The 15,781-nt window shown below is 39.9% G+C and overlaps 1 protein-coding gene across 4 annotated transcripts in view; it reads right to left on the minus strand.

Annotated features, from left to right (window-relative positions):
• The window catches only part of LOC111324783 (ras-specific guanine nucleotide-releasing factor 1), a 47,931-nt gene that overhangs the window by 12,517 nt on the left and 19,633 nt on the right, over nucleotides 1-15,781 (minus strand). For all 4 annotated transcript variants that reach the window (XM_088757009.1, XM_022928419.2, XM_088757008.1 and 1 more), the window contains 13 exons: nucleotides 15,486-15,562; nucleotides 14,994-15,110; nucleotides 9,774-9,884; nucleotides 7,827-7,944; nucleotides 7,511-7,674; nucleotides 6,826-6,883; nucleotides 6,402-6,574; nucleotides 4,398-4,474; nucleotides 3,624-3,699; nucleotides 2,668-2,938; nucleotides 506-1,663; nucleotides 311-405; nucleotides 96-208 (listed from right to left, as the gene is read on the minus strand). In XM_088757009.1, coding sequence (XP_088613135.1) covers nucleotides 96-208; nucleotides 311-405; nucleotides 506-1,663; nucleotides 2,668-2,938; nucleotides 3,624-3,699; nucleotides 4,398-4,474; nucleotides 6,402-6,574; nucleotides 6,826-6,883; nucleotides 7,511-7,674; nucleotides 7,827-7,944; nucleotides 9,774-9,884; nucleotides 14,994-15,110; nucleotides 15,486-15,562 — 2,608 coding nt within the window. The remainder of the gene's footprint in view (nucleotides 1-95; nucleotides 209-310; nucleotides 406-505; nucleotides 1,664-2,667; nucleotides 2,939-3,623; nucleotides 3,700-4,397; nucleotides 4,475-6,401; nucleotides 6,575-6,825; nucleotides 6,884-7,510; nucleotides 7,675-7,826; nucleotides 7,945-9,773; nucleotides 9,885-14,993; nucleotides 15,111-15,485; nucleotides 15,563-15,781) is intronic.

The raw sequence follows: 15,781 nt of genomic DNA on the forward strand, positions 1-15,781 counted from the left end.
GTTTGAGTTTGTGTTTATGTCCACCCTGAACTAAACATATCAAGGAACAACAGGTGCTTTTTCAGTCTTCGACAAGGTCACTTCTTGTAACTTACTTTAGAATTACCGTCGCAAAGTTTTGCTCTAAATTCGTTGATCCATCATAAGCAAGAATATGATTCATAGATGAGATCAATTGCTCTTTCAAAGCTAGGTCTCCTTCAAAGTCCTAAGGATGAAAAAATAAATAACTAATGGTAAAGGAAGGAAAAATATATATATATAAAACCAATAAGTAACTGCAGCAAACATATTTACAAACAATTCTTACTTCGGGGTGTTTGGTTACCCAGTGACGCAAGATGGTCAGAACTCTCATCGTGGCCTTCTCAGTGCTTGAGGATAGCAATTCTCGGATTGTGTGACCTGGGAAGACACACAGACGGACAGGAGACCAGAGAAAAAAGAATTTTAGCCAAATAAAAACTGTACACCGGGAGACAATTCAATACAATTTTCTACTAACCAAAACGGAATCTTGTGGTAGGAGGTGAGTTGGCTGCATAAGAAGGAGATGCACCTGCGGTTGCAGCGGCAAAAGCCGAAGCTGCAGATGATATACTGGACCTACGCCGGGAAGGTCTTGATGATGTCACAACCACTCCGGCGCTTACGCTATTAGCCGATGGCGAAAGAGGAGAACGCGGTGAACTTAGCGGGGAGACAGGCGACTTAGGCGGATGAGATGGTAGCTTAGGAGAAGTGGGACGCCTCTGTGACTTTAGATTCAGCACTCTTTCTTCTGCCTCTTTGACGATCTTATAGAGCCGACATGGTGAACTTGACCCTCTCGATGAATGTTTGTTCAGGGGTGATTCTGAGCTTTTGTCCATAGTTACTCCGAGACAAGTGATTGGAGGCTCTACCAACCGTTCGCGCGATACAACAGGAGAAGACCGCCGCCGATTTAGTACACTGGGTGTCTGAGAAAATTCGCCACTAACCAAACTTGCATCATAGTTATCAGCCGCAGGAGTGATTCTTCGCCTTGTTTTCTCCATTCCGTCATGATTTGAATTATGTGTTAATTGAGCTTGCTTAGATACCGTGTTTAAAGATGCTCGAAAAGGGGGGGAGGGAGTCCGAAAGCTACTCTCCAGTGACTCAACAGCAGTTCCACTCGATGAAGACGAACGAGATCTTTTACTTCGCGGTTTTGGCGGGGCCTGTAGTTCAAATTTCAAGCCAAAAATGTCGTCTTCCTGGGAAGAAGACAACAGTAAGCTATCTTTACCATTCCCTCCAGACATGAAATCCGATGAACTACTCTGGGCACGGGTGCGAGTGTTGTTCCCACGTGATAAGAACGGGGAACTGTAGTTCTGAGGCCCTCCATATCGAATAGGTGTCGGCGAGTCTTCCTCTGGTGACTGAGGTGGATCACCCGACGACTCGGGAAACTCGAACGCTGCGGTCTCGCCCAGGGCGGAAGGCGACGAATGTCGCCTGTAGGAGTGGTAGTTACTTGGGCACAACCGGTCTGGGGTTCGGGACTCTATTTCAGCACCTTGATGTTTATTCTCTACCTGCTCGTTATCCGACGGCATTTTTACTCCAGAAACAGTAATGGAGATGGACTGCGAAGGAGACTGTTGATTCTGTTCACCGAAGAACTTATACCGTCCTTAATAGGGAACAAAGAGGATAAAAGTTTTTACTCGAAATCATGTGAATCGTTCGTGTTTTAAATATATTTCTAAAATAGGGAGTAGGTTTGGCGCACAAGGACGAAAATTGAGACAAGCCAAAGCAACGGCGTGGAAAGGAAACTGACTAGGTCATTAGGAAGTAAACAAATTCAACTCAAAAAGGGACAAATTTCCATGTGGCCCGAATCAAAAGCGTGAAAAACGAAAATAACTGACAAGGGAGTCACGAAACGATCTAATATCAATTTGAAAGTAAGTCGACTCAATATTAGTTTGTTGACAAGCGGAGGGTCCTGAGGTTAAAACTAAATCTCTACTCCTGTTGTTACGCACGCCAGTGTGTAAGAACTGAAAGACGAATGGCACTTCTGTTCCGTGAGACCCTTGATCAATTCAGGAATTGATGATGGCAAAAGCTACAAAGGGGTTTAAAGAGCAATATGAAGGGTATGCACATGCGTCTCTGCCGATTACATCAGATCAGTTTGCACAGGTTCTCAATTTTCGAGGAATCGCAGAATTTTGCTCTTCTAAGATTACAGGAAGAAAAGGGAAGGAACACGAAAGACGTCGACGAGGTTCACCGATCAACATATCAACATAAAGGAATAAGTTCTTCAAAAATAGACATGTCACAAGGGTACTGCTCCAAGTTTACCCAAACGTTTCTTACCTAAATGCGGAATATCAGCACATGACGTTTGCGCGCCTGGACCGAGGTGTTAAAAAAGATTAACCCATTCCGGGCTTACCGTACATTTTTTTCTTTTGATTTATAGCTTTGCGGAGGATTTTGCAGGCTATGTTTTATTACGTTCAGTCTTACTCCGCAGTAAAATAAAACTCAAATAAACATTAGCGTATAATACGCTCTGAGCAACTCCCCTTTAACTAATCAGAAAATGTCATCTGTACAAAAACTCCTTTTCGAGTAAATGCCGTAATCTAGATCAATTTGGTAATAAAGTCAAATGATTACCTTTCTTCTTGTCTTGACGGGGACTCAGTGCCTCACTAGGTAGCGATACGGATCGCACTTTACGGCTTACTGGGGAAAACACGTCTGTGGCCGAGTACAGTGGGTAGTCCTTTGCATTACTCGTGTCATAAAAGTGCAGTAATGTATTAAGGAGGTTGGAAGCTGTTGTGAATACGCGATACGTGATGAGGAAGGTGTTTAAGAAGTCCGCACTGAGGAAGCGAGTATCTAAAAGGCGTTCCAAAAGACGTTCCAAGCTAGCATGACGTATCTAAGGAGACAAATAAAACGAGCCATACTCATCAAACATTTCTAAGACAAATAAAAACCTCTCATGATGCAAAATCAGCCACGGATGGGCGAAAAAAGGAAGATCATTAAGAAAAAGCTAGTTATCCCGCAAAGATTCCAAGTAACACGCACCATTAAGTCGTGCTCCCTCAATAAAGAAACCAATTGAAGTATTTCGGGGATATTTTTAGAATTTCTTCAGTTACTTGACCGGGACGACTCTTCGGGTCTCGTTGAGCTTAATTTTAGTGCTCTTGGTACACTAACGCCGTCACGATACAGACAAATAAACAGAATCACCTCAATTCGTCGCAGTTTTGCAATCAAAATAAATGTACACAAAGATCCTTAAGCGTAACATTGACCTCTTTTAAAGGAGTACATTGATCAAACTCGATAACTGTTTAAAGGCAGGCTCCAAGGATTGTTAAGCTGAAAAATGTAAGACCCACGCTCGCGTATTTACTGGTTACAATCTTTCTCATTTGGTTAATGAGTTCATCACAATAGAGGCAACCGTCGATTGTGACCAGTCAGAACTATCCAAAAATAATGCACTCATCACAATTCTTCAACAACACTCAAAGTAAAAAGGGAAATATAATGAATTTATAAATTTAAACCTACAAAAATTAAGTGAGATTAGAAAGGAATTAAGCGCCAACCTTTGGTAGCTTGCAGCAGTTGAGTGCTTTGCAGTATTTTATATCAACATCATCTGTAAAGAGTTTCGGGTCCGATCTAAATTCAAAATAGAAATAACCGTTTACAAACACAATTAAATATAAGTGATCAAATAAAACAAATAACTTTTCTAAACGGGAACGACACACAAGCAATTTCCAACGAGACAAATCGTAAAATCATCGCACAGAAAGCGAAGACAGCAGGAACGATAAAAGAGGGACACGTCCAACTAAAATAATGACATCTTTGATCTCACCGCTTCGTTCCCCCTTTCATCACCGCAACAATGAATTTGATTGGTGGATGATGATGCGCCCTTCGCACGTACGAGAGTGTAACCGAAAAACATAGTTACGGTAGAAACAATAATCTTACCTCTGAGTGAGGCGCTCAATCGATGGTGGAACTTATTCAAGAGATGCGCTCTTCCGGTAACCACGTGCATTCAAATTCATTCAAATGATGCAGACGATTACATGCATAACAGTGAGTTGATCGGATTGACTCGCACGAAATTGGAAATATCAAGACAATCGTACGGGCAAGTTTATGGTGAGTAACCTTAATGCATGTGATGTCCTGAAACTGAATTAAATTACTAAACACGAAAGTCAAACGGGATACGTTTTTTTGAAGTCCTGTTTAGTCGACATTAAGAAAACTAAACCAAGCAACCTCAACACATTTTAACTTAATCTAAAACTTTGGGTAAAAATGCACTGAGAAAAAAAAGGGAAAAGAAAAAACCTAACCTGACACTGGTTGAGCTGCGTCTCGAGGCAACGGAGATATTGTCTTCTTCTGCCATCACTGCAAGGTTCTCAATACACTGAAACACAAGCCTCATGAGGTTATAAGATGATTAGGCAACGAGAGCGCCAATGCAACTCTCCCCCCCCCCAAAAAGATGGCTTTGCGGCAAAAAATTTTGTTAAGATTTTAGAAGCAACTAGTAATTTGCCTAACTAATGTAAAACTGCTTCATTCATGATTAAAAAAACTACATTATTCAAGAATAACAATACCTTTTAAATAGCAAAAACAATATTCATGTCGCGTTAACACGGACAGAGTAAATAGATAATAGTTAAAGTGGAGTTTTCCAGCAGTTAAAGGTGCCTACCTTAACAATTTTAACATCAAAAAAGACAAAGATACTGCAAAAAGTATTTTAAAGAGTAGTGAGTGACGACGAAAGTCGACTTCCTGTTTCATTTAAGCTTAAACGCCACTGGTTGAGAGAAGCTAATTTATTCCGGCAAACTAAACCTACGTTTTTAACTGATGCATTTACAAACTGAAGCCAGCTGACTACACCTGCTACACACCGGAAGTTTCCCTCGGTAACCGTGACGTGAGCTATCGAGTGCACCAACTAAACTTTTTCCTTATTACCTAAGACAAAATCGTGATTATGCGTTGCAAGATTCTGGAAAAAACTAGCCTCGTAAAATTCTTTGGGTTCTTAGGGAGTTTATAAATGAAGAACACAACTCATCACTAGAGAAGCGTCACCTCATTTAGATGGACGGGCGAAAGTGTAAACTTGTCGGCGGAAATCACTTTTAACAGCCAATCTCCACGTAACATCTAGAATAATATATAATTGTTTTTTTTTTTCACGTTCTAATAGCTAAATACGTCTATAAAAAAAAAAAATACTCCAGGCAAGTAGTCAAACTTCAGATTATATGGTACAAAAAGAAAATACAGAACGTTTTCGTAAATTAAAATAAGAAAACTTTCAAGCATGGAATGATCAGATTCTGTTAACATGTGCAACGTCGACTTTAACATGTCTTCTTAAAGCCTAGTTAATTTTCGCATTTCATCGACGATTAGAATTCGGTATTTTTACACCCGAAACAAAGTCGCTGGTTGACATTCCATCCTTTAGGAAAAGTTTGAAATGGTGCTATGCTGATATTTGATATTTAACGTTTCCCAAGGTACATCTAATATTCCTCCCTCAAGATTCCAAAAGCGTTTATTAGTAGGCGTTGGTTGAGTATAAGACATAGAGAAGGCTTTTAAACGTGGTGGGTGCAGGGAACTCACGAGCCGACTGGCCGCCCACCTGGATGAAGAACTGAAGCCGTTCGCCCAATACAACGGTCTCAAAACTTTTAGAAGCCGTAAAAATCTTGAAAATAAATCCTCAACACACCAAATCAAAAGCATGTTGAAGCTGCAAAATGACTCGCCTGAGCAAAAAATGATAGGTGAATTTCGTTAAAGAAAACCGACAATTCTTACCATTCCGGAACATAAAGAAAACTGAATACTGTGTAGAAATGATCGAGTTGATATTGGCACAAAACATGGATGCAAATGGTACAAGTGTCGTAAGCCAACTGAAGCAAATGACAAAGGGAAATATTCGAATGAAAATAAGGTCCACGCATACACTATCTGTAAGATTTTCCAAAGTACTTGTACAAGTTTTAACGTCCGCTGTCAGGTAATTTAGGACAACCTTTGAAAATGAATCATTTCGAATTCTGTTGATTCCGGAGAAGTAACTTTTTAAGATAGCTGCTCAAACCTGACAAAAAATACAAAAAGGTGAGCCGTAGCAAAGTCAAACTATAGGTTTGTTTGTCATGATTGGGCTAAGGGCCGATTGCTGTTTATAGCTGACTAACCTTGACAAAGAGAGGGCCTGGTTTAGAAACAAAAGAACTTCCCTATGTTAAACGTCCTGTCTTAGTTTACTCAAAAAGTGAGGCCGGTACTGTGATAATCTGGTAAGTTACCTGGCTTATATCAGAAGTCCAAGCAGCTTTCTCTTGTGCTGACGGAGCCATTAAAGTTACAGTATAGGGAGGTCCTGGCTCAGGCTTATCACGTGATCGCACAATCAATTTAAATGTCAGATCGTCAAGGTCAAATTCCTGGCATCCTCGGCCACCGAGGCCTTCGACATCCCCTGCGAAACAACCATACTTGTGTTCACACTCAGGTTCAAGCGGAGGAACAAAGTTCACCCGGCAGCAGACGAAAAATCATCATCAATAAATTCAACACCAGCAGCAATTTATGCTGTGATTGCCCAGTAAACTGAAGTCGTTTTAAATTGTCTACCAGCAAGTTGGACATCGTTCTTTTAATTCCTATGACGATGGGAAACCTTATCTTAGTAAGATTACTTAGTAAGTTTGTCTTAGTAAGTAAACTTACCGTCTTCAAAGCAGTCCTCGACTAAAGTTGCATCAGCGAGAGAAATGTTAGCACCATTCTAAGACGAATCAAGGGAAAAATACTGAGTCAAAGTATGCGAGCTCTTATTCTTCAATAAAAACTTTCAACTGCAAGTTTCCAAAAGGCAAAATCTAATCATCGATTTTCCCCAACGTCTGCCATACATTTCAGATGAGTTTAGATCTAGGAATTTTGTGTGAAATCAAACGATATCCGTGCTTGAAATTTTCCTTTTTTCCCGTTGCCCCTCTGTTTGTTTACTTTATACATAGATATTGTCATGAGATATTCATTCTTCGTCACCACTGGCAGTAGAAGGGTTGAACCAAGACAGGGAAACATCATGGGTTACGACTGGCGACCCGGCATCATCGAAGAAGTGACTTATACCCTATTCATACCAGCAAAAGATGTTTGGTTAAACTGGGATCGACTGAATGAAAATCAGAGACAGGTTTTGAATCCATATCCTATAGGCATTATTTACATTTCAGGTCATTATCAGATCTTTGATTTTTACTTTAGGTTCGCAACGAGTAGATGCGTTCAACGAATTTCGCTTTGCTTTCAGAAGACTTTGCCAAAGGCAAATTAGGAAAATTTCCTCAACAACTGGGATTGCCACCTCATATTGAAGCTAACCCATTGCTGCACTGAGTGATACCTTAGTTAGGTGAAGGCGGCCGCTGGATGATCTAGTGGTCAGCAGCAGGGAGCCAGAGAACAAAAAGCACTGGCGAACAGTCTCTTTCCTTCCTTCCGAAGATTTGAGCGACAACCCACCAAACGTTTTGCCCTTACGATTTTCTGTAACCTGAATTAAATTTCCTACGAAAAAATACGCACAAAAGTTAGAAATTTTTCTTTGTGAGAAAAAAAATCAATAAAACCCATGAGATGACAAAAATGTCTGCGATACGTTCACAGCTGATGAGTGAACATAACAAATGATGGAAACTTCAAGTGAAACATTACATTACCTTGTCTTATAAAAATCTGATTGACATCTAAAAGCATATCACAGCCTTCCACAATCTGACGCTCAATAGACAGGTTTTTACGGATGTTTTCTGTCTCACTGACTTCGTCATGCATTACCTGACAAACAAGATGCAAAAATGAGACAGAGATGGCGATTGAAGGGAGATCAGTAATCAGCCAATGGCAGACGATGGTTCATATCAACTGCAGTGTTAAAATTCTGTAGAACATTAGTCTGAATAAAGAATCACTATCTCTTAGTTGTGATCATTCGTTTGTTCCTTTGATTTTGTTTTCTTGTATTTTTGTTTGGTTTGCTTTTGGAAATGGGAGTGGGGGAGTGAGGGGGAGGGGGGGGGGGGGGGGCTGTTTCTATCCTTAAAAGTAACCGGAAACGTCATTCACCATTATTCAGTACTCGTCTGAAGTTCAAATTTTTCAAATTCGACACTAAATAATGCTAAAATGGACATAGCCTGTTCCAGGCTCTCAGTCAGTGGAGCCAACTAAAGTAGGCGTGCGAAATATGGCGTTCCTAAATTAAGCGGGAACGACAAAGCTTTTTCCAATACAACCGCCTATGGCCGTATCCACCAACTGAGAGCATGGCACAAGCTAAGAAGGGGATACGATAAGATACCTCTGATCCCCTTTAGCAGAAATACGTTTTTTTTTTTGCAAAGAAATATATTTGCTTTTAAACTTAACTAAAATCCAACGCGCGCACCGACTGGTCAAAAACCTAATCTCTTGACTTCTCAGGCTGATGATCCACTCAGAACGTTGGCAGGACACTGGATTTTCAAATTTCTCGAGTGTTCTGTCAACATCCCAACTGGGTTTTTACGCCAATGAATCGCTGGAAGGAGGTGCGGTCTAAAAAATGAGCCTACAGCTTGAGAGCGAGAAAAAGTTTTGAGCAACAAACTTGTAGAAAAACAGTTTAAGGGGTCTGGTTGACCGTTTAAACAACAGCAGACACTCCAGCCAAAAATAGACATATGTTAGCGCCCGACTTTCTTGACTGTTTTCGCCTTGATGTCCGAAAGTGTGAAGTAAATAAGAATTCATTTGTAGCTGTCACAACTAAGCGTTTACCTGTGATTTGCACGTTTGCAAATTTTACGAGACATTGTTAGCTACGAAAATGTAAGAAACAATCGAAAGACAATAGGCGAAAAAAACACAGGCGGACAAAAAGAACTAGGAATATTGAGAAAGAGGGAGGGATGTTCACCTTAATTGTTCTCAAGTTGTTTATGGTTTTGAATTTTTAATGTCTAAAATTCGCAATACAGTACACAAGTCATTCCTTCCACAGCTTCAAAATGTGACGTTTATCAGACGGAGTAAAGTCGTCTACGCCGAAAAAGTTATGAGCAAGTCAGATGTGACATAAGAGAACGGGTTGCTAGAAGTGTATTGCAGTGCTCGAAATTAAAAAAGAGTCTGGTTGTCCCTATTTCCAAAGCTGGGCATCCAAACCTTCGAACCTAGTTGCCCTGATGAATCCTTGGTTGCTTCGTGGAAACCGGTGGTAGTAAGTTCACAGCTCAAAAAGCAATCAAAGTCACTAGTCTTTCCATATTTGTTGAGGTTCTCGTTTTCTCTTCTCGTTTTCCTCTCGACATTGGGCGAGAGCTCAATGTCGCTCTTCACCCAGATGCTTCCCATTCAAAAGTCAATTGTGTGTACTTTCCCTCCTTCCCTCAAGGACCGTAAGAGAAAAAAGCAGCCGACTACAAGTTTTATCTTTACGTGCACATTTGTTTACGGTAGTTCGATGAATCTTAACTCAAGCGGGAAATACTTACTCAGCGCTATCATTAATGAATCATTCAAAATGTATTTAGGTAATGGGATTCGCCGGTTAACGGTTAGTCCAAAAATTAGGGCTTCTAGTTTACCATTCCTACTGAAGTTTGGTTGTAGCTCTGGTGGCTTACCGTGGAAAGATCTTCCAAGACACTTTGCGCATACTGTAACGTATTTCTCTCCACGTGATCATGAGGAGTAAGAGCGAGTAAGTCATGCAAAGTTATAATGTACGCCGGCACCTGTTTGAAGAAATTACAAAAGAAAATTACAAAACCATTGGTTAATTGATTTGTTTATTTATTTATTTATTCAGTTCGCCAAAAAATACAAGGTAATAATAATGATAATAAAATAGACAGGACGAGGAGGCCTCCAGAAACCACTAGGCTTATACTCGGGAGGACTCCTCGGATACAATGTACTTCATAATAACACAAGGGAAGGTCTCGGAGCATATTTCTTCCCCTGCTTCCTTGGGAAGTGAATTTCATACTGTTGGACCTTGATAAAGGATGGTAAAGAGTTACTCGTTTGCTTTACATGCATGAGGACAGTAATCATTAGATGTACTGGTATATTATGAATATATTTGATCACTTGTGACAAACAAGCTGCAGAGTGAGGGCGATGCTTGCGGCGATGCTTATATTAACATCGCATTGGCTCTAACCCCGGGTCACTTAAGTTCTCGTACTGCTATGGCACTTGTAGTTGTTCTTCTATCAAAGACTAAGAAAATAAAAAGAGGAAATAGGAGGAGTATCTGTTACAAATCAGCACCCGGAGTAATATCCTAACAATCAAAGAACCATTTTCAACTCCAAACATTGTCAACGGCGACGCATGTATCAGGCTCTCAGCGAGTGATAAGGATAGAAAGAACGTGAGGGGGAAATACGGAGAGAAAAGGTCTGGAAAAGAAGACAAACAGTTGCTTCAGTTAGCTTTTTACAGCAAAATCCAATAAGGACAGCTTGCTCTTACTAGATTTCTTTTAGGATTGTTCGTCTATATATTACAATTATACATATAAATATTCATTTTCTATAGAATTCTTTTTTTTTTTTTTCCTCTCGTGTGCCCGCCTCGAATAGCCCTAGCTATTTGCGGGCCCAAGCAGTGTAATTTTCCGTATTAAGCTTAAATAAAATTTGTTGTTGTTGTTGTTTAGATTTTGATTTTCAAGTCGGCTTTCTTTTTCCAGATGGGGGGAAAGACTCAAGTTTCCTTTTCCCCGACATGTTTTGAGGTCTGAAGGACTGTGAATATATTTGAACAGCAGATTAAGAAGTGAAGATAAGGGTGGTCTTCGCAGTAATGCATACTGACCACCCAAGCAGCGGTAAAAGTGAAGCCTTAAATAAATTGAGACTTGTACGGGAGTTGAACCCATGATCTTCACGATACCGTTGCATCACCCAGACTGAGCTAACAAGCCAACTATGGTTGCTGGTCATTTTTTTATTCGTAATAAACCCGTGGGCGATGAATGAACGACTGTGAATACAATAATATCAAATATTTTAACTGCAGAGTAATAAATGAACACAGCAGTGAAAATAAATTTATATAAATAAATTCCACAGACTATCAACGTAATGTCAGCAAAATCGAATCGTGCCTAAAAGCACAGCACAGAACTAGCATGGCGTTCTTATCCACCAGCTCCAATGCACTTAAAAAAAATTTCAGGGCAGCTAAAAAATTCCACTCTACGACTTTTATCGAAACTGTACACACCGCAAATTACGCGGAAAAATGGTGGACTGAGCTGGGGTTTGTGAATTTTTTTCAAGTTAGTTCTAGCTGACCTTCCTCTTGATAAGAAAGCTCATCAACCATAAATCACTGATAATACTAGCAAATAGACCTATTCGTCCTACATAAGGACGACAAGGCGGCCACAAACGTAAACAATGTCAAAGACACCGACGATACAAGCGTAAGTATAACATCTTGCTACAACAGATCGCTAAAAATTCAGCGGAATAACCCATAGGTTATATAGATTGCTACAAATCAAAAAAAAAAAATCCAAAACAGACAAACAAAATAAACAAACGCGTTATGTAGCAATAACGATCATGCAGATCAAAAGACATGACTTAATAACGAGACACAAGACTTACACCGGTGCTGAGACAAAGTCACTGCCCATTTCGTTCTACACAGGTGAAACCGGAGACACAGTCCGCCCATGTGTTTAGCCAAGATTCACACCTCCCGCTGCTTGCTGAGCGTTCGCGCCTTGTTTAATGAAGCCAATTTGGAAGAATTAACCAAATAACAACAATCGATTGAAGCGTCAATGTCACTCTATATTACAAGCAAAACAACTAAACGGAAAATACTAGCATCGTGTTTTTAAGGGGAAAAAGAGGTTAGTTTCTTGATCCACATAATCTTAAGATAAAATTGGTCTCAGTGGAAGGAAGAATCCCTTAAATTTAGATTTATCGACAAGAATCGAATTTCCGTGCAGGTTTAGCGTTGGCTTGTTGCATCTGAATATGTTTACGCGCGGAAAGCGTTGTCGAGACAATAGCTAAAAGAAAAAAGCGAAACGCAGATATATAATGGCTGTCGGTCTTAAGTCAGTTGGTTGCCTCGCCATCACCATTTAGCACAACCAAATTAGCAAAGAATTTATCCTTTTAAAAAGATGCTTTTCAAATAACGAAAGCAACGAAAGGCTTACTGCGAGAAGTACTAATAGGCGTGCGAAAATAGGCAGAGCATAAGAGTGGACTTTGTTTAGATACTGATTGATATGGAGACTGACTTCACGAAAACTACTGGCGCGTAGAAATACACAAGGGAGGAAAAAAATCAATAAAAAAAAATAATAACAATAAATAAAGCAAGTCCGCAATCTAAACCTTGACAAAAATACAAGTCAATGACTTCGCTTGTGTAAGTTTCGTTTGGAAAAAACTGCCGCGGTTATAACTAAAATAACAGAGCAGAAAATTAATGGGTTAGGGACAAAGACAGCATCTGTTGTTATAAGTATTAATCAAAAAAGATACGACGATAGTTCATTTTTACCACCGACGAATAGCGCAAGCGCATATGCCTTCAATAAATGTATTATTGAAAATCGGAGAAGAAATACCTCGTAATCTCTCTTTAGTTAACGTTAATATTGTTTATAACTGCATGCGGAATCATGGGTACATAAATAAAATTAATTCTATGGTCCTACTCCTCAATCCTGCACCAATAAGTGTTTGTAATAAAATTGGACTCCCAGTGGAGTTGTTCTAGACATATACTTTAATGCTGTGAGAGACAGCACCAAAAACAAGAACAATAGCCCCGCAAGGAAATTTTTAAGCCTACAAACTATTTTTGCCACATTCTGAATAATGTTAAGACAAAAACATAAAATAAACTGGTTGGTTAGCGGTCATAAAAAAAGGATTTTCCTTAGAGCTCCCTAATCGACTACTGCAACTATCAAGATAGCTATTCAAGTTAATAATTCATCGACGATCAATTAAGCCTCATATCAAGTCACCTCCCTGCGCAGACTGGAACATGCAAAATCTGCGCTAAACAGCAAACTGCATGGTCAAAAAAATGTGTCACTGCTAACAAGTTTTCATTAATTAAACTTTGTGGGCTGCGGCTGTCGTCGTTCTTCCAAATATCGCCGCTAAGAGAAAGCAAATGGCTCAGTTTGGAGACCAGAAGGGTCATTGACTTCTGATATCTACGCCTTAAGACATGAATTACAATGTTTGACAGACAACAGCGGCTATATACACAACCTGCACTTCCAGTTACTGGAAGCAGATCGGATTTAAGACCACGAATGAATTTGAAGCTGAACATTTCACAAGTTCGAAGCCGGAAAGATCATCAAAGGTATCAAAAGGTTATCTGTATCGCTTTTCAGGTATAATACAGGCACCGTCATGAGGACCAAGAAGAACTACAACAAATTTACAGAAGGACAAGGACGTGGACAGTGTATGGTGACTTTCACTCGAAGCAAATGTGTGCGGGACGTATGAGAAAATAAGACAACAATTCAAAGACAGTGAAAATATACATGAAAGAGGTACCAGATGTCAAAGTAAAAACTGAAGGCAAAGCGTATGTCAAAAATTTTCTTGTTCATTAATTTTGAAAGATGTTCTCATGGGTAAAAGAGCTTGAACATGTTATATGAATAGCCATCTTGTATATAAGAGATCTCAAATTCTTCCAAGTTTAACTACGGTTACTTTCCCGAATGAATAACACCTCCGGTCATTTCAATTAGAAACGGCTAACAGTTTGTTCTTCTTAGCTTTTTTTATCTCTTTGATGCGAGATTTTCCCTAGAAAATCCAAACTGTATTAAGTCAACATGATTACCTTACTCAACACCGTACAGTAACAATAGAGGCGTTATTTACCAAGCGTGAGGTCAAGATGGCGGTATAATGTTTGGCCGAGTTCCTTTTCTGCGTTTTTATGGACCGCGACGAAAATGAACAAGGTTAACATCCCGCCATCTTGACCGAGCAAGCTTGGTCAATAAAGGATTTACTGTATAGCAAAAAGATTTCGCTTTGATAAGAATCAAGAATGACTTGTTTGTTTCGAGAGCCGGGAACAGTGTAGCACAATAAATCCAGGAGGGTCATTTAATTTTTTCTTTGTTTTGACTGTCTTCTGCCCCTGTTTGCGACTTCGTTGCCGACATTGTCCAAAGTTGCCAACTTTTTAAGTCAGCTCTACGCATTTTTTTTCTGCTGCGGGATCAAAGCGGGCAATCCCGAGCGGGTAGCCAATCAGTAGAGAGGAGTCGCTTCATCTTGCCCGCAGGCGCTGCCAGCTATATAAACAAGATTATAAACGACAATTACTTTCTAAAGCAATTGTCGGGTTACTCAGTGATGCGTTCGTAAAGACTCTGCCGATCCCTTAAAGAATAGGCATAACTAGATTTCCTACCAGAAAAACATAAACGTGAGCAAAGTGCCCTCACAACCGAAGGATTCGAAAGAAAAGGCACGAGCATAGTTCAAGAGCCGATAGCATTCAGATTCGTGTTGAACTAAGAGGTTGCCAATCTTGTTCACGATATCACCTGTAAAGTGGTGCAACTGACTAGCAAATAAATTCTCACCGTTTTTCTATGGTTTTCCCAAGTGCCGATGCGCACAGCGCTCCGCTACCGGTAAAAAATTCGCCCAAAAGCATGTGAATGTGGCCGTAATCTCTCGAACCAGCACGGCATAGAATATTTCATAGTCAGAGCTTAAGTACCGTAATTGATTAAGATATTCGGCTATGGGAATACCTAGTTCCCTTCGCAGAATTTGTTCATTTTCAATAGCGAATCCCTTACTAACCCTATACATTGGAGCAGTTAGGAAATATTCCAGCGTCCGTCCGCTACAAATTGCTTTTTCCTCATACAGCTTAAGAAGACGACTGAACGCAGGCCGTTGTTTACACTCAGCCAAAGTCTAACGGAAAAAAAAAAGAGAAAAAAAGGAATATACTTTCAACAGACAGTCGTAAAGAACAAAACAAATTGACGATTGATATCTACAGTTGTTGTGGGACAGTCCTAGTCCTACTTGGCAGCCGACATCTCCTAGCCAATTATTTCCAGATATATATAAAAAGTTGGAAATCGAAGTCAAGAATTCTTTATGTGACCAAAAAACCGAACTTGAGGACAGTGATACTGATCTTGGTGCTCTTGGATCAATAGTAACCAGCTGGAGAGAAATTGTAAAAAAAAAAAGAAAAAAAAAAAAAGACGCTAGTAATAAAACAGATACCCAAACTTAAAATGTCAGTCAAACTAACTGAAGGACCGTCCGCTGAGAACTCACCTGTAGAGAATAATGATGATTCCGGACGTATTCTTGATAAATGTTTAACATGGGTAGTAACATATCAAATAAGTCACCTGTATGTGGAAAATGGTAGATACGTCTTAGATCACCCTGTATACACACCCTTCTGTATTGTTAACGAATAGGCGCTGCCGTCTCTTACATGTGGTTTGCAGGAAATAACAAATATATGGCGCTCTCACTCACAGAATATACGGCATTATAGTTCACCACTAAATTTTCTCCGATTCTTATTGGTTTAAATTGATCACGTAACGCGATAGTGTTCATCC

The sequence above is a fragment of the Stylophora pistillata genome, chromosome 4, assembly GCF_964205215.1.
Source record: "Stylophora pistillata chromosome 4, jaStyPist1.2, whole genome shotgun sequence".
Lineage (NCBI taxonomy): Eukaryota > Metazoa > Cnidaria > Anthozoa > Scleractinia > Pocilloporidae > Stylophora > Stylophora pistillata.